Source organism: Macaca thibetana, chromosome 13, assembly GCF_024542745.1.
Source record: "Macaca thibetana thibetana isolate TM-01 chromosome 13, ASM2454274v1, whole genome shotgun sequence".
NCBI lineage: Eukaryota > Metazoa > Chordata > Mammalia > Primates > Cercopithecidae > Macaca > Macaca thibetana.
The window spans coordinates 82,168,373-82,193,279 of record NC_065590.1 but is presented as its reverse complement, the minus strand read 5'-3'; the positions used below and the strand labels follow the sequence as shown (position 1 = coordinate 82,193,279).

Here is a 24,907-nt window from a genome sequence, read left to right as displayed (position 1 = left end):
TGAAGAAGAGGAAATAAATCAAAGGAAATAATGTATCTCAGTGGGCCTGGCAGGTGATGCTGGGTTACTAGTAGGGAGTTTGGGGGAAGGGACCTAGATTTTGAAAAGTATGATGTAGTGTTTGAGACTTTGTTTGTTTCAAACCACCAATCGCCCTGAGTAGGGGGTGGCTGTGATCAAGGGGATAGCTCAGTCAGGCAAACAGGATCCAGCAAGCAGGCCAAAGAAGAAACAGGGCTGCGACACCTAGGGGTCATGGGGACCCAGATGCTGCTGGTGGCCCAGGTGAGGGTCCTGCGTCCTCTGTGGTGAGGCTGCCAGCAGCTGCAGGATCTGCTCTCACATGTTGGACAGACAAGGAGCTGGTGGCATCTCACCCTGGCTGTGTGCCGGAATTGTGTTGGAGCATTTTAAACACCTCTGGGTCCTCTTCACAGCACAGGGGTCATTCTGATGAGCAGCCAGGATTACCGCCACAGGCCAAGCCAGGAGCCAGCTAAGGGGGTTGGGGGAGTGAGGACAAAGCAGTCTAGAGGCCTTGGGCGGACAGGAGGAACTCTGATCCAGGCTCCCTGATGTCCGGCATGTCTGCCTGGAGAGAGACTGGTCCCAGTGAGCCAGGCCTCAGGAGCTACAGGTGTTGGCAGCCCTAGAAGATGGGCTGGGCACCAAGTTCAGGAACAGGAGCCAACTGTTCTATAACAGGAACTTTTCCCCAGAGCTACCCTGGGAGCACTATCTTGCAAGCACCCGGAGATCCTTTGCTAAGTGCCTCATAGACTTTGACTTACTGACTTTGAAATTACTGACCTTGAAATTCATCATTGCTTTTCTGCTCAATCACACCGTCGTCCCTTCATTTGACAAACCTGTATGAGCACCCCCTGCCACCACCACCCGTGGGTTGGACCCTATTCCAGCCCTGGGACACAGTGGGGACAAATGGACAAAGGTCCCATACTTGAGGAGCTTACCTTCTAGTGGGGAGATGGAGTGTAGACACGATGAACTGTGTCCATTGGTAAAAAGCACTATGAAAAGGAATAAATCAGGACAGAAAATTAAAGTGGAATGCTGGTCAGGGAAGCTCTTTCCAGCTCGGTGACATTTGGGCAGAGACCTTAGGGACATGAGAGTGGGAGGCCAGAGGACATGGGAAAGAACATTCCAGACAGGGGGTTTGGGGCAAAATGAGCCACTGAGGGAGGTCTCACCATTCTTATGGTTTTAAAGGAGGAAGCTGCCAAAATCATGTCATTGAACATTTGGTTTATTCCTACCCATTTGGCTTTTCAGTGGCAGTGCAGCTACATACTAGGGAATTGGCCATATCACGTTTCCCTCTCTTCCTTAAAATAGGTATGAAAATATCAGGTAAGACAGCTCCTAGTGACAGAAGAGGATCCTTCATAAATTTACCTTCGGCTACTGTGGTTGGATCTGCCAGACACGATCCCCAGAGAGTGAAAGACGACCCGTTGGAAAGTGCTTCTGTCTTAGAAATAAAATGGCTCAGAATTAAATGATTCTTTTATAAGCATATAGTTGTGAGTTAAACTCCACAATTTGTATTATGAATACTAACATTAAGAATAAATACCTTGGCCGGGCGCGGTGGCTCACGCCTGTAATCCCAGCACTTTGGGAGGCCGAGGCGGGCGGATCACAAGGTCAGGAGATCGAGACCACGGTGAAACCCTGTCTCTACTAAAAATACAAAAAATTAGCCGGGCGCGGTTGTGGGCGCCTGTAGTCCCAGCTACTCGGGAGGCTGAGGCAGGAGAATGGCGTGAACCCGGGAGGCGGAGCTTGCAGTGAGCTGAGATCGCGCCACTGCACTCCAGCCTGGGCGACAGAGCGAGACTCCGTCTCAAAAAAAAAAAAAAAAAAAAAAGAATAAATACCATCAGAGTAAGATTGAAGAAATATATAAAAACATATTACTTAGTGTCTAGTTACAATGAACTGTTTTTAGTTTCTTTTTAATGTCTATTATTTGTTTCTTTCCTAGCTGGGTTTTGTGGCTACTTAGAATTCACCATTGTTGGGTTGGAAGCTTTCTAGGGGTGCTTGTGCTTGTGGGTTCCCAGCACCCCCAAGCTGCTTTGGGACCCAGAGGCTGGGCGCTCCTGACCAAAGCTCCCCCAGCTGTCCTCTTGGAGAGGAGAACTGGGAATCTCCTGCCGTCAGCTTCGATTACCTACCCAGGAAGTGTGGACTATTGCACAGGGCCAGAGAGTAAGAAATGAGAAGAGCTAGGATTTCATCCTAAGCCTGTCTGACCTCCAAGCCCAGATTCTTAACCACCATGCTCTGGTGGTTTGCAGACTCAAAGAGTGGTCCTAGGACCAGGGGCATCAGCATCCCCTGGGAACCTCAAAGAAATGCAGAGTCTCAGGCCTCACCCCAGAGTCTAATCGGAGCTTGCATTTTAACCAGATCCCCAAGGGACTCGTGCACTCTACAGCCTGAGATGCACTGGCCTAGTGGTTCTCTTTCCACATAGGCCTCAGTTTCCCTAGCTCTGTGACAATGGTAACGCATCGCTTCCCTGGTTTTATATTTCAGAACATGGACTCTGAAGGTAGATTTTTGGGATTCAGATTCTAGTCTGCCATTTATTAGCTGTGTGGCTCTAGGCAGGTAACTTAACCACTTAATGACTCAGTTTTCTCATCTATAAAATGGTGATAAAAATAGTACCTATGCTGGGGCTGGGCGCGGTGGCTCACGCCTGTAATCCCAGCACTTTGGGAGGCCGAGACGGGTGGATCACGAGGTCAGGAGATCGAGACCATCCTGGCTAACACGGTGAAACCCCGTCTCTACTAAAAATACAAAAAAATTAGCCGGGCGGGGTGGCGGGTGCCTGTAGTCCCAGCTACTCTGGAGGCTGAGGCAGGAGAATAGCATGAATCCGGGAGGCAGAACTTGCAGTGAGCAGAGATTGTGTCACTGCACTCCAGGCTGGGCGACAGAGCAAGACTCTGTCTAAAAAAAACAAATAGTACCTATGCCCTGGGTTTGTGAACCCAGAACATCTGAGACAGGTCTCAGTAAATTTATTTATTTATTTATTTTTACTTTTTATTTATTTATCTTTTTGAGAAGGAGTCTCACTCTGTCATCCAGGCTGGAGTGCAGTGGCGTGATTTCGGCTCACTGCAACCTCTGCCTCCCAGATTCAAGCGATTCTTGTGCCTCCGCCTCCTGAATAGCTGGGATTACAGGAGCACGCTGCCATGCCATTCTACTTTTTTTGTATTTTTAGTAGAGACGGGGTTTCACCATGTTGGCCAGGCTGATCTCGAACTCCTGACCTCAAGTGATCCACCTGTCTTGACCTCCCAAAGTGTTGGGATTACAGGCGTGAGCCACCATGCCTGGCCAGTCTCAGTGAATTTAGAAAGTTTATTTTGCCAGGCTGAGGACGCTCTCATGACACAGCCTCAGGAGGTCCTGACGACATGTGCCCAAGGTGGTCGGGGTACAGCTTGGTTTTATCCATTTTAGGGAGATATGAGACATCAATCAATATATGTAAGATGTACATTGGTTCAGTTCAGAAAGGTGGGACAACTTGAGGCGAAGGCAGGACAACTCAAAGTGGAGAGGGGGCTTCCAGGCCATAGGTAGATAAAAGAGAAATGGTTGCATTTTTTTGAGTTTCTGATTAGCCTCTTCAAATGAGGCCATCAGATATACATTTATCTCAGTGAGTGGAGGGGTGACTTAGAATAGAATGGGAGGCAGGTTGGCCCTAAGCAGTTCCCAGCTTGACTTTTCCCTTCAGCTTAGTGATTTGGGGGCCCCAAGATTTATTTTCCTTTCACAGGTTGTTGTAAGGATTACAAAAGTTGGTGCTTGTGAAGTATTTTAGAGCTGTGCCTGACTCACAAGGAATAGGACCCCCTGTCTTTTTCACTGCCATGAACCCTACCCCCTGTCTTCTTGTACCTCTCTTCTGAGAAGCCTTCCCCAACCATCAGAGCTCAAGATAAGTTCTCTCTTTTTAGATTCTATGGCAAATGATCTGGGATTTCCATCATAAAACTGTAACTTAGGGAAAATCTGTTATTGTATTAATAAGGAAACTTAAGGTCGAATGACGGAATTGGGCCTGGAACTCAAAGGTCGAGTGACTGAAGCAGGACTTAAACACCACTACGCTTTAAACTCTAAAATTAGGGCTGTTCCTAATGTGATACATTTATGGTATTATATTCCTTACTATTTCCCACCTGTTTTTAAAGTAGGTAATAAATGTCTTGAAAAAAGCATAATAAAAATATTCATCACAATGATTTGATTGATTGATTGATTGATTGATTGAGACGGAATCTCCTTCTGTTGCCTAGGCTGGAGTGCAGTAGCACAATCTCAGCTCGCTCCGTCCTCCACCTCCCCGGCTCAAGCGATTCTCCTGCCTGTCTTCCGAGTAGCTGGGACTACAGGCCTGTGCCACCACACCTGACTAATTATTATATTTTTAGCAGAAACAGGATTTCACCATGTTGACCAGGCTGGTCTAGAACTTGTGACCTCAAGTAATTCGCCTGCCTCAGCCTCCCAAAGTGCTGGGATTACAGGCATGAGTCACTGCACTTGGCCAAAAGGAGGGTGCTGGTGGCTGTTGACTTTTCAGAATATATTTATTTGTGCTACGAATCTGGTATAGGGGGATTTAGTATGCCTGGCTTCATATATTTATTTGTCCTTGGAGCCTTTTTCTGGGAAATGCTTGTTAGCATCACACAGCTAGTGTTTCATGGAACACAGTTTGGGGACTGTGGCTCTGCTCTCCAGATCATCTGCTCTCCTACCCCATGTACTTTTTCTTTTTTCTTTGAAGACTCTATTTTTTAGAGTATACAGTATGTAGCTTTTTCAGATTGGCTTCTTTCCCTTAGTAATATACATTTAAGTTTCCTCCATGTCTTTTCATGGCTTGATAGCTCATTTCTTTTTAGTGCTAGATAATATTCCATTGTCTGGATGTACCACAGTTTATTCACCCACTGCAGGACATCTTGGTTGCTTCCAAGTTTTGGCAATTCTAAATAAAGCTGCGGTAAACATCCATGTGCAGGTTTTTGTGTAGACATAGTTTTCATTTCCTTTGGGTAAATACCAAGGGGTGCGATTGCTGGATCGTATGGAGTTTATTTAATTTTGTAGGAAGCTGCCAAACTGTCTTCCAAAGTGGCTGTACCAGTTTGCATTCCCACCAGCAATGAATGAGGGTTCCTGCTGCTCCACATCCCTGCCAGCATGCACTGTTGTCAGTGTTCTGGATCTGGGCCATTCTAATAGGTGTGGAGTGGTATCTCATTGTTCTAATTTACATTTCCTGGATGATATATGATATGGAGCATCTTTTCATAGGCTTATTTGCCATCTGCATATCTCCTTTGGTGTGATGTCTATTAAGGTTTCAGGCCATTGACGGATGGATGGATTGATTGATTGAGACAGAGTCTTGCTCTGTCTCCCAGGCTGGAGTGCAATGACGTGATCTTGGCTCACTGCAACCTCTGCCTCCTGGGTTCAAGTGATTCTGCTACCTCAGCCTCCCGAGTAGCTGGGATTACAGGTGTACACCACCACACCTGGCTAATTTTTGTATCTTTAGTAGAGACAGGGTTTTGCCATGTTGGCCAGGCTGGTCTCGAACTCCTGACCTCAAGTGATCCGCCTGCCTCAGCCTCCCAAAGTGCTGAGATTACAGGCATGAGCCACCCTGCCTGGTCCCATTTTTAATTGGGTTATTTTCTTATTGTTTAGTTTTAAGTGTTTGTATTAGTCCATTCTCATGCTGTTAAGGAAGACATACCTGAGACTGGGTAATTTATAAAGGAAAGAGCTTTAATTGACTCACAGTTCAGCATGGCTGGGGAGGCCTCAGGAAACTTACAATTATGGCAGAAGGGGAAGCAAACACGTCCTTCTTCACATGGCAGCAGCAAGGAGAAGTGCAGAGTGAAGCGGGGAAAAGCCCCTCATAAAACCATCAGATCTCACGAGAACTCACTCACTATCACAAGAATAGCATGAGGGTAACTGTCCCCATGATTAAATTACCTCCCCCCAGGTCCCTCCCATGACACGTGGGGATTATGGGAACTACAAGATGAGATTTGGGTAGAGACACAGCCAAACCATGTCCAGAGTTCCTTATGTTTTGAAGACCACACACACACACACACACACATTCTTTATTAGCTGTCTTCTACAAATACTTTCTCCCAGTCTATGACTTTTTATTATCTTGATAGCACCTTTTGAAGAACAGGAATTTTTTTTTTTTTTTTTGAGATGGAGTCTCGCTCTGTTGCCCAGGCTGGAGTGCAGTGGCGTGATCTCAGCTCACTGCCACCTCCGTCTCCCGGGTTCAAGTGATTCTCCTGCCTCAGCCTCCCAAGTAGCTGGGACTACAGGCGCCCACCACCACGCCCAGCTAGTTTTTGTATTTTTAGTAGAGATGGGGTTTCACCGTGTTGGCCAGGCTGGTCTCGAACTCCTGACCTCAAGTGATCCACCTACATCCGCCTCCCAAAGTGCTGGAATTACAGGCTTGAGCCACCACACCCAGCCAAAGAGCAGGAATTTTTAATCTTCATGAATTCCATTTTATCAGTTCTTTCTGTCATGGATTGTGCCCTTGGTTTTTTATCTAAGAAGTCATCGGAGAAAGCAAAGGTCATCTAGGCTTTTTCCTATGTTATCTTCAAGAAGTTTGATAGCTTTGTGTTTGACATTCAGGTGAATGATCCATTTTGAGTAAGCTTCTGTGCAGGGTGTAAGGGCTGTGTCTACATTCATTTTTTTGCATGTGGATGTCCAACTGATCCACCTGTCAGTTCTTTCGCTAGAAGCACGCTGCCTTGATTGCTGTAGCTTCCTCATGCACTCGTCAGTCCCTTAAGGTTCACCTCCTCTTCCCCTACCATACAGCAGCCACTCCACTAGTGGCCTTCCAGTGGCAAGTCCCATGGATTCTCTGCAGCATGCCTCTTGTTTGTGACTCCATTCTGTTGTGTGACCTCATGTTGTGTCACCTTTGCATTGGGGTTTGTAGAGTTGGTGCTGAGGTTCTGGCTTTGGGAAGGTGGCCAGACAGGAATGCAGGTTGGGGTCAAGGTATCATTACTTGCAAGTGCACAGGGCTGCCTTGGGGAAGTGGCACGTGTTTCAGACCCACAGTATTCTGAAGGGGTGTACTGTGATTCTCACTTCTTACGCCTTTGGATGGGCCTTGGTCACTGTGGCCAAGCAAGTGGTCAATGGGATAGCCCTGCTAAGATGTACCAAGCCTGCATGGACCAGCTGGCATGGATGGAAGGGCTCAATGGCACTGGGCCTGGGGGAAAGCAGAAAGGGGTGGGCAGCTTCCAGAACCTTCCTGAGGCCTGACAGTCCTGGCCCTGCTGTAAGTGCTTTGTAGCCCTGGACTGGCTCTGGACTCCTACCAGCCCTGTGGGATAGCCCTAGCCCTGTTATAGAGATAGGACACCCATGCACAGACAATGTTGTTACTTGCTCCAAGTCACAGTTTAGGAAGTGGCAGTGCCAGGATGTGACCTGAGAGCCCATGCTGTTGGCCACACTGCCTCCCTAGCCCCTACCCTCAGAGGGTCTGACGAGGTTAGGAAGAAAGGAAAGACAAGAAGGAGGTGTTGGGGAGTAAGCCGGGAAGACCTCACCTTCCCCTCTTGTTCTTTAGGCCTTCTTACCTCCTCTCTACTGGTCCAGAAGGGCCCTGGGACTGGTTCCCACCATGGGCCCTGTGTGGTGGCAGCTCCTGGAGGCCTCTGTGCTGGAAAAGGTGCCTTCCCTGGAGGGCCTGTGGACCAGAGAGGAAGGATGTAGCAAGGAGGGGCCTGAGGAGCTCCCCTTCTGGAATATAAGAGAGCAGGAGGCAGCAGCCTATCTGGTTTTCATTTGAGAAGAACAGAGTTGCTGTCCCCAGACCAGGACTGTCCTGGCCTGATGCCTCAGGGAACCCTGTCCAGCTGGACTAGCTGCACTGACAACCCCACAGCCCCCTTGGGGCGCTATGTGGAAGTTTCTCTTGTGAGAACCCAGGATGGTATTGAGCTTTCTCCTTGACAAGCCTGGGTTCTAGAAGCTGTGAGCTTGGCCTCTGTCCAGTGCAGGCCTTGGCTCACAGGCCCTTCAGAAAGTTTCAAGGGAGGAACTAACACTACAATTTTTTTAGTCCTAACTTCCCCATGTTCCTATTTCCTCACCCCTTGAAAATGCAAAGGGCCAGTGTTCCTGGTTTAGGGACTGTGACAAGGGAGGCTGCTGGGAAAGCGTGGAGCATGTGCTACCTGGGCACCTTGGAAAGACGCATCCTGGCAACTGCGCCAGGCAGAAGACTGGGCAGCTGCAGGTTTAAACCCTGGGCTTCCAGGCCCGAGAAGGGGGACTGGGCCCCGGGGAGCTGTCCCATCACAAGAAATAACCCTGGATGCCAACCACCCAGAACCCTAACACCTTTTCTCAGGCAGGGGCAGGGAGGGGTGAGGAGATGCCAGGAATGAGGTCGGGCAAGGAGGCTAAGCCTGGTCCCTTCCATGCTGGGGTGGGCGGAGGCTGAGGGTGGTGGAGGGGATCACAAATAAGTTATCTGCCCCTGGGCTCTTGCCATCCTCTTGGTGCCCCATGGCTACTCCAAGGACGTGCCCATCCCCAAACCCAAATCACCCCAGAGCGGAAACTGCTGCTCTTTCCTCCTGAGTGGCACCCACCCCACCCCCTCCCAATCAAAACTCCCAAAGAACATTTTCTCTGCCCTGTGTAAACCTCTTTTGTGATTAAAGTAATTCCCAATGAAGGTACACATTCTTTTCTGAATGATCTGTAGGCTTAATCTTCCCAGGGCGTATTTGCATTTCAAGTGGTGTGCTTGTACAGATAGAATTCATCTGTAATTGGCAGAATGAAGGGGTGCTTACTGCGGGGGAGGGAGGAGGTGGACTTTCCCAGGCCCCCAGGCCCCTCCCTGAAGTCCTCCTCTCTCCTCCTCCACGCCCGCCCCCTCAGTGAGGGGTGGAGCTGGGTGGATTTGGAGGTTGACTGAAGAAGCGCAATGGCTATTATTCCTTTACTAATTGAAACTTTTTATGGTGAGACCTAGAGTTGCCAACTTCTAATTTTGCGGGTTTGTTTTTATCACTGGTTTCCTAACACCATCACTTCACAGCAGCAAAACATGAAGGAGGAGGTCACTTCAGTCTTCTCAATGGAGTAAATTTAGCTTTACACAAATATACCACAGGGTTGTCAGATTTTTCATGTTGCTACAGATTGGTGCAAACCTCACTGGGGTCCGGCATTTGAGAACCACAAACTGGATGGCCCTCAAGGCCCTGCCCAACTCTAAAAGGCCGCAGTTTTCAAATTCCACCGTCACACTGCGTTAAAGATGCATCGTCAAATGTGAATCATTGATAATGATGTCAATTTATCATAGTTGCACATAACTTTCTATAATGGAAATGGCTCCAGGAGATAGGACAATAGAGGGTGACTGAAGAGCAGAGAATAAAGAAAGTTAGGAGCAAACGAGGGGGCAGATAGGAAAGAACACCTGTCCCCCAAACCTGTGTCCATCTTCCCAGGATGCTCTGTTAGATTCTTGAGCTGCAGAAGGCACTTTCATATTCCTGTCCCGGAAACGTGTGTGTGTGTGTGTGTGTCTGTGTGTGTGTCTGTGTGTGTGTGTGTAACAGCACAGTAGGTGGGCACAGCACCTGACCTTTATGTAAGTTCCCACCCACGAAGCCTCACCCCTGAAAATGCTCCCTGTGGCCTGGCCTTGCATTTGACACTGTGCCCAACCCCCAAGCAAAAGATATGAAGATGCCAGAATGGCACATGGCAGATGTCTTAGAATGTGGGGACGGGGGACAATGAGAGATGCCAACTCTGAGAGGACAAGGTCCCGAGCCCTCCAAGGAAGGGGCCTGTTTCCAGCCTTGGTTTGTTTCCTCACAGGCCGCCCTGGCCCTGGCTCCCAGCTTTTCTGGACCTGACCAGGAGGCTTTGCTCACAGTTTTTCCTGTTCTCATTCCAGGTGTGTGTGGCTGCTGCGGTGCCCTACGCCCCAGGTACAAAAGGCTGGTTGACAACATCTTCCCTGAGGATCCCGAGGTGGGTCACGTCTCTGGCAGGCGTCGTGGCTCTCACGGTCCAGGCAGGGCCTCTGACGGGGGCAGCTTGGAAGCCAGGCCTCCTGCCGGGGGGGAAGGCAGGCCCTCTCAGGGTCCCCAGGCGCTGAGCCTTCCCAGAGAAACTGGAACCTGGGCCACACCACCTGGGCAGTGGTGAGAGGCTGCTAGGGACATGAAGGATGAGGGCATTTGGATCCACGGAAGGCAGCTGAAAGTGCATCTCGGTATGCTTGTGGCCATCACTGTCCAACCCAGACATCTTTCTCCTGCATGTCTCTGCGTGATTGCCCCTGGAGCTGCTAACTCTGAGTGATCGTAGCTCCCTGCTGCTCAGTGTGAGGACTCCCCTGTCTTGGGTTGGGCTCAGGAGCCCAGGTCTTTCCCCCTGGCTGCCACCCTCTGTGTCTGCTAGGTGTCTAGGGGCGTACACACACAGGGCCTGGCCTCCAAGCCACCTCTCCACCCGTCAGGCTGCTTTGTGAGTTATGGTCTGGGAAACATTGGGATCTGATGTACTTGACTTGCTCTCTGGGAACCAATGGCCTGTCTTGATGGGAGCATCCTCTGTAGAGTTCCCTAAGAGCTGCAGAGCTGCCTTCGTCCTGTGTGTGCCTTGGTGCCGGCTCTCCAACATGTTTTAATTTGGGGTGTTTTTTGTTTGTTTGTTTGTTTGTTTTTTGGGGGGAAGGAGTCTTGCTCTGTCACCAGGCTGGAGTGCAGTAGCACGATCTTGGCTCACTGCAATCTCTGACTCCCTGGTTTAAGAGATTCTCCTGCCTCAGCCTCCAAAGTAGCTGGGATTACAGGCACGTGTCACCATGCCCAGCTAATTTTTTGTACTTTAAGTAGAGATGGGATTTCACCATGTTGGCCAGGATGGTCTCGATCTCGTGACCTTGTGATCCGCCTGCCTTAGGCTCCCAAAGTGCTGGGATTACAGGCGTGAGCCACCGCGCCCGGCTTGGATGGCTTTTAATGACGCTGTATCATCCATACCTAGACACATACACACACGGTGTATATATATATACACCCCCATACGCACATACACATATGCATTCATGTATATATATCCATACACATGCACACACATATATACATTTTATACATTTGTATCACTTGCTATTCTTTTTCTCCCCACCTCTGAGGTGGAGTCTCGCTCTGTCGCCCAGGCTAGAATGCAATGGCGCGATCTCAGCTCACTGTAACCTCCACTCCCCGGGTTCAAGCAATTCTCCTGCCTCAGCCTCCTGAGTAGCTGAGATTACAGGCACTCGCCACCATGCCTGGCTGATTTTCATATTTTTAGTAAAGACAGGGTTTCACCATGTTGGCCAGGCTGGTCTCAAACTCATGATCTGCCCACCTCAGCCTCCCAAAGTGCTGGGATTGTAGGCGTGAGCCTATAACTAAAACTATGTTTTAATCATCTGCCTGTCACTGAAACCCACATGTGGCCCGGCACATCCATAAAGGGCACTCTGTAAATGCTGATTCAGTCGAATGATTATTTTTCTCTAGACTCGAACTCGTCTAGCCGTAGTGAGCACAAGTTGTTTTCTCCTGCAGGATGGGCTGGTGAAGACCAACATGGAGAAGCTGACCTTCTATGCCCTCTCAGCTCCAGAAAAGCTTGATCGTATTGGCGCCTACCTCTCTGAGAGGCTCATCCGTGACGTGGGTCGCCATCGATATGGGTAAGTAGTTTGGAAGGGAGAGAGGGAGAATGTCAGGAACTATATTGTTAGGCTAAATATAGGGTCCTTTTAAGAAAATGATGGCCAGGCAGAGTGGCTCACACCTGTAATCCCAGCACTTCGGGAGGTCAAGGTGGGAGGATCACTAAGTTCAAGACTAGCCTGGGCAACATAGCGAGATTCCATCTCTACAAAAAAATTAAAAATTAGCCAGGTGTGGTGGTGCACACCTGTAGTGCCAGCTACTTGGGAGGCTGAGGCAGAAGGATCACTTGAGCTCAGAAGGTCGAGGCTGCAGGGAACCATGATTGTGCCACTGCATTCCAACCTGGGTGACTCTCAGAGTAAGGCTTTGTCTCAAAAAAAGAAAAAAAAAAAAAGAAATAGATTATCAAACAGACCAAGAAAACTGGGGACTGGGGCTAAGGAGTGTATCCCATGTGATCTTCCAAAGGCAGGTGATGCTGCTGCCGAGGTTTGGGAAGAAGAAGGTGTTGGCTTCCTACAGCACCTCTTCCAGCATCCATTCTCTCTTGTGTTTCCATACAGAAGCCCTCATACAGTCTGGGGCCTTAATAAAAATTGAGGCTATGATTGCACCACCATCCTCATCCAACCTATCCTACCTTATCCCACTTACTGTCCTGAAAACTAAGGAGGAGTCATCTACATTCTAATAAGAAGACAGAGTTAAGGGCAATTTGTCCATTAAAAATACACTTAGGTGAAATATTTATCAACCTTCTGAAAGAGAAGGGCTTTCTATGTGTAAAGAGAGAAGAACTCTTAAAGCAAGTGACTGATCAATAGACTTAACTGTTGAAAAATTTAAATATTTTGATGTCAATAAAGAAACACTCAGACCAGGCACGGTGGCTCACGCCTATAATCCCAGCACTTTGGGAGGCCGAGGGGGGAGGATCACTGAGTCCAGGAGTTCAAAACCAGCCTGGGCAACATACTGCCCATCTCTACAAAAAATAAACAAAAATGAGCTGGGCGTGGTGGTATGCACCTGTAGTCCCAGCTACTCGGAAAGCTGAGATGGGAGGATGGCTTGAGCCTGGAGGTCAAGGCTGCCGTGAGCTGTGTGTGCGCCACTGCACTTTAGCCTGGGCGACAGATAGAGACTCTGTCTCAAAAAATAAAAAAGAAAGAAAAGAAAAAAGAAACACTCAAAGTTTAAGAGACAAACAACAAAAAAGTATATTTGAAAATTAAGACAGGCCGGGCGCAGTGGCTCAAGCCTGTAATCCCAGCACTTTGGGAGGCCGAGACGGGCGGATCACGAGGTCAGAAGATCGAGACCATCCTGGCTAACATGGTGAAACCCCGTCTCTACTGAAAAATACAAAAAACTAGCCGGGCGAGGTGGCGGGCGCCTGTAGTCCCAGCTACTCGGGAGGCTGAGGCAGGAGAATGGCGTGAACCCGGGAGGCGGAGCTTGCAGTGAGCTGAGATCCGGCCACTGCACTCCAGCCTGGGTGACAGAGCAAGACTCCGTCTCAAAAAAAAAAAAAAAAAAAAATTAAGACAAAGGATTCAAACTTATATATTAGTAGCTCATACCAAATAGTGGGTGGAGTGGAGAAACTGAGACACTAAGAGATTTGAGGCAAGGGCCACAGACAAGCGACTTACAGGAAAGGAGAGAGAGCTTGCCACACATGTGGGATGACATCCAACAGACTTGTGATCAAAGGTGCATAATGAAATACTAAGATGCTAACTTATTAAATTCATCACAAAGGAAATATAATTACCAGTATTAAGCAATAGATGGCAAAATGGGAGGCATTTTCATTCTTTTCTAGAAAGAGTACAAATTGGTTGAAACTCTCTAGAAAGTAATTTTGAAATAATGTGTCAAGAGCTTTAAAAACACTTAGGCCCTTTGACTCAGTAATTCCATTTCTATTTGTTGATCCCAAAGAATCCTTTTTTTTTTTTTTTTTTGAGACAAGGTCTTGCTGTGTCACCCAGACTGGAGTGCAGTGGCATGATCTTGGCTCACTGCAACCTCAGCCTCCTGGGCTCAAGCCATCCTCCCACCTCAGCCTCCCACATAGCTGGGACCACAGGCGAATGCTACTATGCCCGGCTCATTTTTGTAGAAATCGGGTTTTACCATGTTGCCCAGGCTGGTCTGGAACTCCCAGGCTCAAGCAATCCTCCCGCCTCGGCCTCCCAAAGTGTTGGGATTACAGGCATGAGCTACTGTGCCAGGCCCCAAGGAATCAATCTTAAATACAGTCTACCTTCACACACAGAGATGTTCGTTATCTTGTTATTTATAAAAATGAAAAAGTGGAAATGAAATGTCCAGCCGGAGGAGAATAGTTCAGTGAATCATGGTGTGTGTCATTTGATAAAATGTTATCTAGTCAATAAAATTGGTGTTTATAAAGATGCTTTCCATATAATTTGGAAAATGCTTTAAGTAAATGAAAACCAGAATCCATAATTATGTAGACAGTATCTGCAATCAAGTTAAAAAATCAACAACAACAACAACAACAAATCTAAATGGCTAGAAAATATAGTAAAAACGAACATACTGGCCAGGTGCGGTGGCTCATGCCTGTAGTCCCAGCACTTTTGGAGGGCTGAGGCGGGTGGATCACTTGAGGTCAGGAATTCAAGACCAGCCTGGTCAATATGGTGAAACCTCATCTCTATCAAAAATACAAAAATGAGCTGGGTATGGGGGCATGTACTTATAGTCCCAGCTACTCAGGAGGCTAAGATGGGATAATCGCTTGAACCCAGGAGGCAGAGTTTGCAGTGAGCTGAGATCACACCACTGCACTCCAGCCTGGGTGACAGAGCAAGCCCCTATCTCAACAATAACAACAACAACAACAAAGAACATACCAATATGTTAGGAGTATTCATTTTATGAACAGTGTGACTGGGGATTTTTGGTTTGTTTTGTTTTGTATCTATTTTTTCTACGTTTTTCCTAAATATTCTTTATGTGGATGTGTTACTTCTACAATAAAAAACATGAATTGCAGGGCACATTGTGTTGCTGCCCAGACATCATGCCACAATTCAGAGACTGAATGTCAGGAGAACGCTCAGATATTCCTGGTGGCGTTGCTCATGGGGCTGAGGGTTGGGTGGATTCAGGATTCAGGCCGTGGTTCTCAGTCCTGTTGGTTCCATTCTCCACTGAGTCTTTTTTTTTTTTTTTTTTTTTTTTGAGATGGAGTCTCACTCTGTCGCCCAGGCTGGAGTGCATTGGCTTGATCTTGGCTCACTGCAACCTCTGCCTCCTGGGTTCAAGCGATTCTCCTGCCTCAGCCTCCTGAATAGCTGGGACTACAGGTTCGTGCCACCATGCCCGGCTAATTTTTGTGTTTTTAGTAGAGACGGTGTTGCACCATGTTGGTTAGGCTGGTCTCAAACTCCTGACCTCGTGATCCACCTGCTTCAGCCTCCCAAAGTGCTGGGATTACAGATGCGAGCCACCACACCCGGCCTCCACGGAGTCTTTTATAGCCATCCTCTACTTTCATCGACTCTAGCCTTTCTCCTGGTCCAGGCTCTTCTCTTTTCATTCAGATGATGGCAGTAGCCTTGGACATAGTCTCCCTGCTCCCCATCCTGCTCTTGTCCTTCCGGGTTAATACTGCTATGTATGATCTTCAACACGCAGACCCCAAGCTGTGCTTTCCTAGCTCTTTGAGAAAAAAATCCAGCATCCTCAGCTTGACTTCTGGGGTCTTCCACAACCTGCCTGTAACCCAGCCAAGCCCACCACCCCCGCCACACCTGCTGTAGACCCACTCCACATGGACTGGCTGACCACCCGGCTGGCTCTGTGGGTCTTTCTGGTGCTCTCCCTCACTTTGATCTCTTTGATGGGCCTCCCCCTGCAGCTGCCCATCAGCCCCACTGCCATCCAAGGCCCCTTCCTCCTGGCAGGAGAAGACAGAGCCAGTCTTGAACTACAGTGAAATGTGCATGGTGCTGATGGGGTGGAGAAGTCTAGAAAGCACAGGCCTCGCCAGCGAATCTTAAATCAAGCCACCCTTGGTGTAAAAGGCAGGATCCAAATCAATATGTTTCTGTAATCATTTTATATAATAAAATGAGGTTACATCCTGAATAAGAGCAAATCTACCGTACATGCTGATTATATTAAGGGCCTTGACATATTGTAAATTATACTCAAGCAAGTAAAAATGACTTTATCCTAGGTTGAACCTAAAACTAATATGCTAGCTCTAACATTAAACACTTAATACTAATTTCACCGGCTCTCTCTTCAGTGATGGTTCTCTCAGTAAAAAATGTCCTAGAGCCAGCAGAGCCACTTAGAATCATTCTGCTGCCCTTACAACTGCAATTCAAATTTAGTACCATTCTGTTAAAAATAGCCATTGTAGCCTCTAAGTATTTAAAAACTGAAGGCCTCACTGAGGGCTTTGTTCATAAACATTTGGAGAAGAAAAATCTGTTAGATTTGATCTCTTATTCTGTCTCTCTTTGCCCTCCCCGTCTTTTTGTACCCAATGCCACATACATCATCATTATCTTCCTCATCACTGATGGCAGCTTTGGAAGAGTAAAATATTCTCATGCAGACAGGGTGAGGGGCTGTGTCTTCCTGCCGTGATGCAGGTGTCTGTATTTGGCGTTTGACCATACGGACATGAACCTTGGATGCTGGACCCAGGGGCAGAACCACCCTCATCTGCCCCACTGCCTCCCCACATTGTCACCCCATTTCAGTTGTGTGTGGACTCTGGCTCATAGGTGTTTAGCATAGGGATGGTGGTGGGCAGCCAAATGTGAACAGAGAGAGGATGAGATGTGCATTTCAAGGCATTGTTCATGGGCATGCAGTATGATGGGCAGTGATGTGCAGAGCAGCGAAAACCGAGCAGTCCTTCTATTTTCCCTTCTCTTTACATTTCCCTTCCAGTTCAACTCCAATGTCAGCACATCCCCTAGAAACTAAGGGAGAGCAGGGGAGGGAACAGCAGTGCTGGGTAAGACTCACTCAGTCGACAGTGACCCCTGAGCATTGACAGATACAGAATGCCATATGAGACACCGTCAGGATCGCCAGTGCCTGGAGCTCTCACCCAGCCAGGACCAAGCCCTGGTGGATGGAGATGGCCACGCCAGAGGGTTGGGCTTCTCTAATCTGAGGACCCTGCCCCTGGAGCTGACCTGGAGGCACTCCTAAGAGATACACATTCACCAGGAGGACCCTGAACCTGGTTGGAGGATGGCTGACCTTGAGATAGGGATACCGCAGACCCTTACTAGATGAGGAGGGTCATCCCTCCCTTCCTTAGCTGAGGTCAGCCCTCTCTCCCTACTTCCGGACTCCTAAAACCCAGAAGGTTCTGTCTAGGAGTGGGCTGACCAAATGCACTCAAACCACCTGGAACAAGAGGTTCTTTGTCCAGGCCACTGCTCTTGAGCAATTCTTGCGCAATGTCTGGCCCTACTAAAGCTCATCCTGCCTGCTGACCCTAATCCCTGACCCTGGATCTGCCTTTCCTCGCCAACTAACCCTGGTTCCCAGACTTTACTCCCCACTCCTCCTTTCTTAGGCCAGTTCAGATTCTCAGACCTGTTTTGACTTTGGACCCCTTCAAGGACACCCACCCCAGATCAGATCTCTGCTGGTAGTAACCTTCTGACCTGGGGATCCCAGGTTCTGTTCCTTTTGAGTGTGTAACAGATTAGACACACTTGAGACGTTTACAATAAAATAGCACAAACACGGAGAGCATTGGACTCGGGGCTTCCAAGGTCCCATTGACTTCGAATTATCTAAGATGCTTTGAAAAGCTCCAGTTCATAATTATAAACATTCCATCCTTACTATTGGATCAGAGATGAGGAACAAAGGATCATGTGTTCAGAGAACTGGGCCTTGTACTCCTTTACTTTTCAGTTTCACTTCTACCATAATTTTTGCCTTCTACCAAAATGGAAATTTTCCACTTTCCACTGTTGGTAAGTAGCCAATTTATTTATTTATTTATTTATTTATTTTCATAGCAGATGGTTTTTCCATATCAGGAATTTCTGGAATTTTTTGCAGGAAGAGGAAAAGCAGTAATCTAAGCCCTGGGGCTCGCGAGGCCTTGAGTTTCTTCTCTTGCCCAACCCCACCCCTTCCTTTACGTCATTTAAACACCGTAATAATGGTGAAATGCCGCAGATCCCTTCATACAGAAGGATGCTGGGATGATTCATAAGGGAAGAGATTCCCAAGCTGACTGCCCTCATTTCCTACCCGCCATGCTTGGCTGCCTGAAGGTGTCCAGGTCTCTCTGCAGGGAAAGCCTGTCCCCTTTGGAAGGGCTCCAGCCCAGTCTGCTTCCCCAACCCTGTGCAGAATTGAGTCTCTACACAGTGGACCTGAAACATACTGGGACTGGGTCTGCAAGGCACGGCAGGTTTCCTGGATGGTGATTGTGATGGCCTCTGAAGGGTGAGGCTGCAGAGCCAGGAATGGCTGTCCCGGGAGCAAGGAGGAATGGTAGGCGTGGCTCCCGCTCACCAGAGGAGCTCAAAGAGCCAAGGCTGCCTTTGTATTTGAAAAACACTCTGTGGATAGAGCATGCCTTGATCCCTTTGTGAGTGGACCCAGAAAACTATTCAATAATACTTTTATTTAATATCATTAAAGAATCATTTAATAATAGTTGACTCAGCTATTCTAGATAAAAGAAATAAACATTTTGTAAAAGTGGAAAAGAACATTTCAGCATTTAAAGGCTGTTTTATTTTCTGGTTGCTTGGTATAGAAGTTAGCTCAAGGGTACGTAAGAAGTAGCTGATGTCTTTTTAAAAATTTAGAAGTCATGACTGCTGTTAATTTTTTTTTTTTATGTTTGAATTTGCAAAGCTAGCTTAAGTATGAGGCAGTCTGACTGCAATATCTGAAACTGGGTAGCTGTCCCAGGAGGTATTGTGGAGCCTTGTGTTGTAGCCTTGAAACAGCTCCTGAAATTGTCCTATTGTCATTCTCCCTATGCTTTTTGTTCACCCAAACTTTGTTAAAAAAAAAAAAAAAAAAGACAAAGACTAGCTAATCAAGAATTTTTAAATAGGCCAGGTGCGGTGGCTCACACCTGTAATCCCAGCACTTTGGGAGGCCGAGGCGGGAGGATCATCTGAGGTCAGGAGTTAAAGACCAGCCTGGCCAACATGGTGAAACCCCATCTCTACAAAAAACACAAAAAAATTAGCCAGGCATGGTGGTGGGCACCTGTAATCCCAGCTACCTAGGAGGCTAAGGCAGGAGAATCGTTTGAACCTGGGAGGCAGAGGTTTCAGTGAGCCAAGATTGTGCCATTGCACTGCAGCCTAAGCAGCAAGAGCAAAACTCCGTCTCAAAAAAAAAGAAATTTTTTGTTTTTAAATATCTGCCTAACATTCAATGATGGATATGATTTGGGTCAAGACATAAAGAAGAACGAATCTTTTAATTCATCCTTTATTACATTTATAGCATGTGAACCTGACTTTAGAGTTTCAGGCACCTTTAACATTTTAAAGTCCTGTGGTGGCAGCTTTGCTGCGATCTTGCAGGAGAGGCCTTTTGCTACTTTATTTTGACTTAGGGAACATCAACCTGATTCCTGGGCACCTCAAGTAGGCTTTACAGTTTTCTGCTTACTTTACCTCCCCTGTATTTTCTTTGTATCAGGAGGTACTTTTCTATTCCACATGATTTGACATTACAAGTAGAAGGATCACCATCCTGTAATGGGCACATGAGCCCAAACTCTGAGTTCATGAAGCCTTGCAATGGTCTCCCATTTAGCAGGATAGGAAACATTTCTAGCTCTTGCTTCCCTTTCCAATGAGGCCAGTCATTTGGTTTGCTTTGGATTGCTCAGAATTCACCTTTATTGGTGCCATCCGGTTTCTAAAGCACTCCCAAACCTGATTATTAGGTGCCTGTGCTATTTAGAGTATAAAGAAACTCAAAAGACAGTGGCTCCAGCAATATGGAAGTGCTTTTCCTCTCTCTCACATCAGTCTGGAGTGGGCCAGTGGGCTCTGCTCCATGAGGTCATTCAGAGATCTTCAACACATGGCTTTCCTCTCTGGGTCTCCAGTTGTTTCCACTTCCCAGCTGGTAGGAAGAGGGAGAGAGAGAGGACACAGAGGGCAATCGTGTCTTATAATCAACAGATGCTGATGTTGTTCACATCACTTTCTCTTAATTAATTAATTAATTTGTTTGTTTATTTTTGAGACAGGATCTCACCCTGTCCCCCAGGCTGGAGTGCAGTGGCTTAATCATGGCTCACTGCAGCCTCGACCTCTCAGGCTCAAGTGATCCTCCCACTTCAGCCTTTGAGTAGCTGGGATTACAGGCATACACCACCACGCCTGGCTAATTTTTGTATTTATCGTAAAGAAGGGGTCTCGCCATGTTGCCCAGGCTCTCTTGAACCCCTGGCTCAAGCAGTCTACCCACCTCAGCTTCCCAAAGTGTTGGGATTCCAGGTGTGAGCCACCATACCCTGGCCACTTCCCCTCATTTTAATGGCAGTGTTTTAGTCATGTGGTCTCACCTCATAGCAAGAGAGACTGGGAAATGGAGTCCCAAGTGAACAGCCACATGCACAGCTAAAATTCTGAATTTCTAGGGAAAGGCAAAGGGACATATTTTAGGGGAGACATCTAGCATTCTGCCTGGGAAATTTAACTCCAAAAATGTAAAGGTTTTAACCAGAATAATTTCTGAAAGGTTTGCAGCAGCTTCCTTGTTAGAAGTTCAAAACAAAACAAAACAAAAGCAAAAACAAAAAACAAAACCTCTCTTTCTTTAGAATGCAAATGCTTTGTAAGTGAAGGATGTATGTTTTATGATGTAGACATTACTAGTTATGTGACACTCTTGGAACAAATATGGAGTTTGAGCTTAGAGGTGCCATTCTCCTTCTCATTAGGAATTTGATTCTTGGCATTTTTCTTGGGATTTATGAGAAGCATTGAAGAAGACGACTAAGATAATTGGGGGTTGTCCTGTGAAGGCTAGTTTGGGAGAGCTTGGGTATATTTAGCACAGAGGAGAGAACAGCAAGAATAACAAATGAGACTGTTATTTTCAGGGGTTGAGGAGCTGGAGGTAGGAGATGGCATGTCCCTCTTTTTTGCTTCTTCTGAGAGTAGAATTGTGAATAGAGAGTAGAGGATATTAGGCTTTAGGCTGACATTTTATTTCGTTACATTAGTCCATTCTCAGGCTGCTATAAAGAAACACCCAAGACTGGGTAATTTATAAAGAGTTTTAATTGACACACACAGTTCTGGAGGGCTGGGGAGGCCTCAGGAAACTTACAATCATGGCAGATGTCACCTCTTCACATGGCGGCAGGGGAGAGAATGAGAGCCGAGCAAAGAGGAAGCCCCTTATAAAACCATCAGATCTCATGAGAACACACTCACTATCACAAGAACAGTATGGGGAAAACCGCCCCCATGATTCAATTCTCTCCACTTGGTGCCCCCCTCAACACGTGGGGATTACTACAATTCAAGGTGAGATTCAGGTGGGGACGTGGAGCCAAACCATACTAGTTGTCAGTCATCTAGTGAGAGGACTTGGCTCTTTGCCATTGGATGTTGCGTATTCCTGGTTTCTGACGTTGTTCACTCAGTCTTTAGACTTCAGAGGAATTGTTTAAGTAGTTTAAAGACTGAGTTGACATAGGGAACATTCCTCATGAGAAAAAAGTTTATTCTGTGTCCATTTTGTCTGTCTTATTCCCTAGGTAGGGAGTATCATCCAAACATAGTAATGCTGCTAACCATATTGCTTGCATAGTACTTTATCATGGAACTTCTGAGGCTTCCAGACACAACACCTACAAATTTTCTATTCCATAAAGCTGGTCCTCAGGCCTGTCTTAGATTCTTCATAAAGATCTTGACTTCTTCCCCACTCGAGCCATCTCTCTCCATCCTTGGAAACCTCATGGGACATCATGCATGATTTTCTTGTAGGATTTATTTTCCCTTTAAAGGAATATCTGTGTATTTATCTCAGCTCGTTAAGTTGAAGGACTGCCTTCTTCATCCTTATGCCCCCTGCACTGTCTAGGACAGAGCCTTTCCACAGTGGGCACTCAATAAACACTTCTTGACTTCGATTGGATAATTCTCCAACCTCACAGAGTTTAGACTTAGAGTTTGCTATTGGGAGCATCAATCTTGCTCTTTGTGTTGACTCATGAAATGCTCTATCTCATCTGTCCTCCTGTTCTTAATCTGTAAAATGAGGGGCTGGATGAGTTGGTCCCTAGGCTTCCTTCCAGCCCTGATTCATTCTGACTCAGTTCTGGGCTGGAGCAGACACTTGTTGGAAAGGCTATCCAGACGTTGGCACCCTGTGGGGGAGCCTCATAACCCAGATGCTGCATTGCCCAGGTCACTGCACTGACACCTTTCATGCCCCGGTCGGGCCATGGGGTGGCAGGGCCACAGCCGGTGACGGCGTGTGCTGCCCTTCCCAGGTACGTGTGCATTGCCATGGAGGCTTTGGACCAGCTGCTCATGGCCTGCCACTGCCAGAGCATCAACCTCTTCGTGGAGAGCTTCCTCAAGATGGTGGCCAAGCTGCTGGAGTCGGAGAAGCCCAACCTGCAGATCCTCGGCACCAACTCGGTAAGGAGCGGCCCAGGGGGCTCCAGGTCTCCCAGCTGCATCCCGGGGATTGGCAGGGGAGAGGGAGACCTTGGGGTCGTCACTGTCATGTTCTGTTTCTATTTGGTTCCCAACCCTAAGTGTGACACACTGCTTGTTTTAGGGTCTCCCTTTGTGTGAACAAAGGGCCCTTTCATTTTTTAATTTAAACAAGTATATAATTTATATAGATATATAATAAAATAATTTTTAAAAATAAAATTCACCACTTTCAAGCATCCTATTTTAAACCCTGTGGTGGCCGGGCGCAGTGGCTCACACCTGTAATACCAGCACTTTGGGAGGCCAAGGCAGGTGGATCACTTGAGGTAAGGAGTTTGAGACCAGCCTGACCAACATGGCAAAACCCCCATCTCTACTAAAAATACAAAAAAAAAAAAAAATTAGCTGGGTGTCATGGTGCACACCTGTAATCCGATCCCAGCTACTTGGGAGGCTGAGGCAGGAAAATCACTTGAACCCAGAAGCAGAGACTGCAGTGAGTCGAGATCGCGCCACTGCCCTCCAACCTGGGCAACAGAGACTCCATCTCAAAAAACAAACAACAACAACAACAAAAATGTGGTTTTAGTGTATTCACAAAGTTGTGCAACCATTATCTCCATCTAATGTGTTTAGCGCTAGATTGATGATCTCCAAACTTTTTACTAATAGAATTTTTTCCCCTCAAATAATTTTAAGTGGGGCCCCAAATGGATATAAAAATCGATGGAAACAGAGAATTTCTTTGGAGGGCAGGAAGAGCCCAGGGCCCCCACCACTCAGCACTCTATGGGGGCATATCTTGAAAGCTATCCAGGTTATGCCTCTTTCAAAGATAGAGCAAAGTGATGTCCCCAGGACAAAGGTACCAGATCAGTGGAAAGACCACGGGGAAGCAGGACACAGGGCTTCTGGCTTAGTTTTGCCCTTTCCTCACTGTGAAGCGTCGAGGAGGTTACCTTTTATAGGCCTCAGTCTTTTCATCAGTACCATGAGCAGGTTCAGCTTGGTCTCTGTTAGTCCTCCAAGCTAATGCTGGTCTCAGTGGAAGTGGCTGCGGTCGTGGGAGAGTATGATATTGTTAGAGAAGAGCTATCAGATATGTCAGAAACTCCCTGCTTCATGTGTGCATTTAAACATACTCCCACACCCTGGTTGTCTTTAATATCTTGCCATCTTTCTCATTCCTTCCCCTTCAGGACATACTTTAAGCTCCAGGTCTTCATGCAGCTTAGATATGACTATTTTACAGATCTGAAGTGAAGCCTTTATCTATCTGCAGATATCACAAAAGTTTAAGGTTTGCCCCTTAGCCTCCCAACCTGAATTTTTATTTTTTTATTTTATTTTATATTTTTAGACTGAGCCTCTTTCTGTCACCCAGGCTGGAGTGCAGTGGCACAATCTTGGCTCACTGCAACCTCTGCCTCCTGGGTTCAAGTGATTCTCCTGCCTCAGCCTCCTGAGTAGCTGGGACTACAGGTGCGAGCTACCACACTCAGCTAATTTTTCTTTTTCTTTTTTTTATGTTTTTAGTAGAGATGGGGGTTTTGCCATGTTGGCCAGGCTGGTCTTGAACGCCTGACCTTAACTGATCCACCCACCCCAGCCTCCCAAAGTGCTGGAGTGCAGTGGCACGATGTCGGCAAAACCCCATCTCTACTAAAAATACAGAAACCCTGTCTCTTGTAAAAACACAAGTATTAGCCAGGTGTGGTGGCACATGCGCCATGTTGTCCAGGCTGGTCTCAAACTCCTGGGCTCAAGTGATTCACCCACCTCAGCCTCCCAAAGTGCTGGGATTACAGGCGTAAGCCACCACGCCCTGCCCCCAGCCTGAATTTTTATGGCATGGGTGAGAGCTGCTTTCCTGTTCTATATAAGTTGATTTAACCAGAAGAGAGTCTTCCAGCTTTCCTTCCAAGGACCAAGAGTGGCAACCTATACAGATTCCCTTCTCTTTCCTCTCCCTGGGAGCCAGCTGCCTTCGACACATTACACATATTATAGCTGAGGGGAAAGTCCTTTGTCAAGTTGCCCTGGCAACGGCTTCAGATACTGTTTTAGTTGTCCTGTTTAAGATAACTCCAGAGAACATCTGAATGGAAAATGAACCAGCCACCATGCATCTGTGGGGGCCACTGGAAGCAGGTGGCCGCCAGCTCTAGCTTTGCCCACAGGAAATCCTAGCCCAGGGTAGGTGTTTTGTTGGCTACGGCCTGGAAAATTCAGTGTCCTGCAAATTCCCCATCGCAGTGAATCATCGCATCAGCCAGAGCAAGTTGACTAATGATTGCTGTATTGCAGACAATGATGATGATATAAGGACAAGCTCTTGTCAGTGAGTTAAGTCAA

General features: G+C 47.2%; 2 protein-coding genes across 3 annotated transcripts in view; one reads left to right on the top strand and one right to left on the bottom strand.

Moving 5' to 3' along the window:
• Positions 1-24,907, bottom strand: part of PTRHD1 (peptidyl-tRNA hydrolase domain containing 1) — a 385,343-nt gene that overhangs the window by 296,779 nt on the left and 63,657 nt on the right. The window lies entirely within an intron of this gene.
• EFR3B (EFR3 homolog B) overlaps positions 1-24,907 on the top strand; it is a 114,668-nt gene that overhangs the window by 38,472 nt on the left and 51,289 nt on the right. The window contains exons 2-4 of one of the 2 annotated variants that reach the window (XM_050753633.1): positions 10,082-10,158; positions 11,748-11,875; positions 22,381-22,531. In XM_050753633.1, the coding sequence (XP_050609590.1) occupies positions 10,082-10,158; positions 11,748-11,875; positions 22,381-22,531 (356 nt within the window). Of the gene's footprint in view, positions 1-10,081; positions 10,159-11,747; positions 11,876-22,380; positions 22,532-24,907 lie in introns of those variants that run through there. The other variant, XM_050753634.1, reaches the window with a different exon arrangement.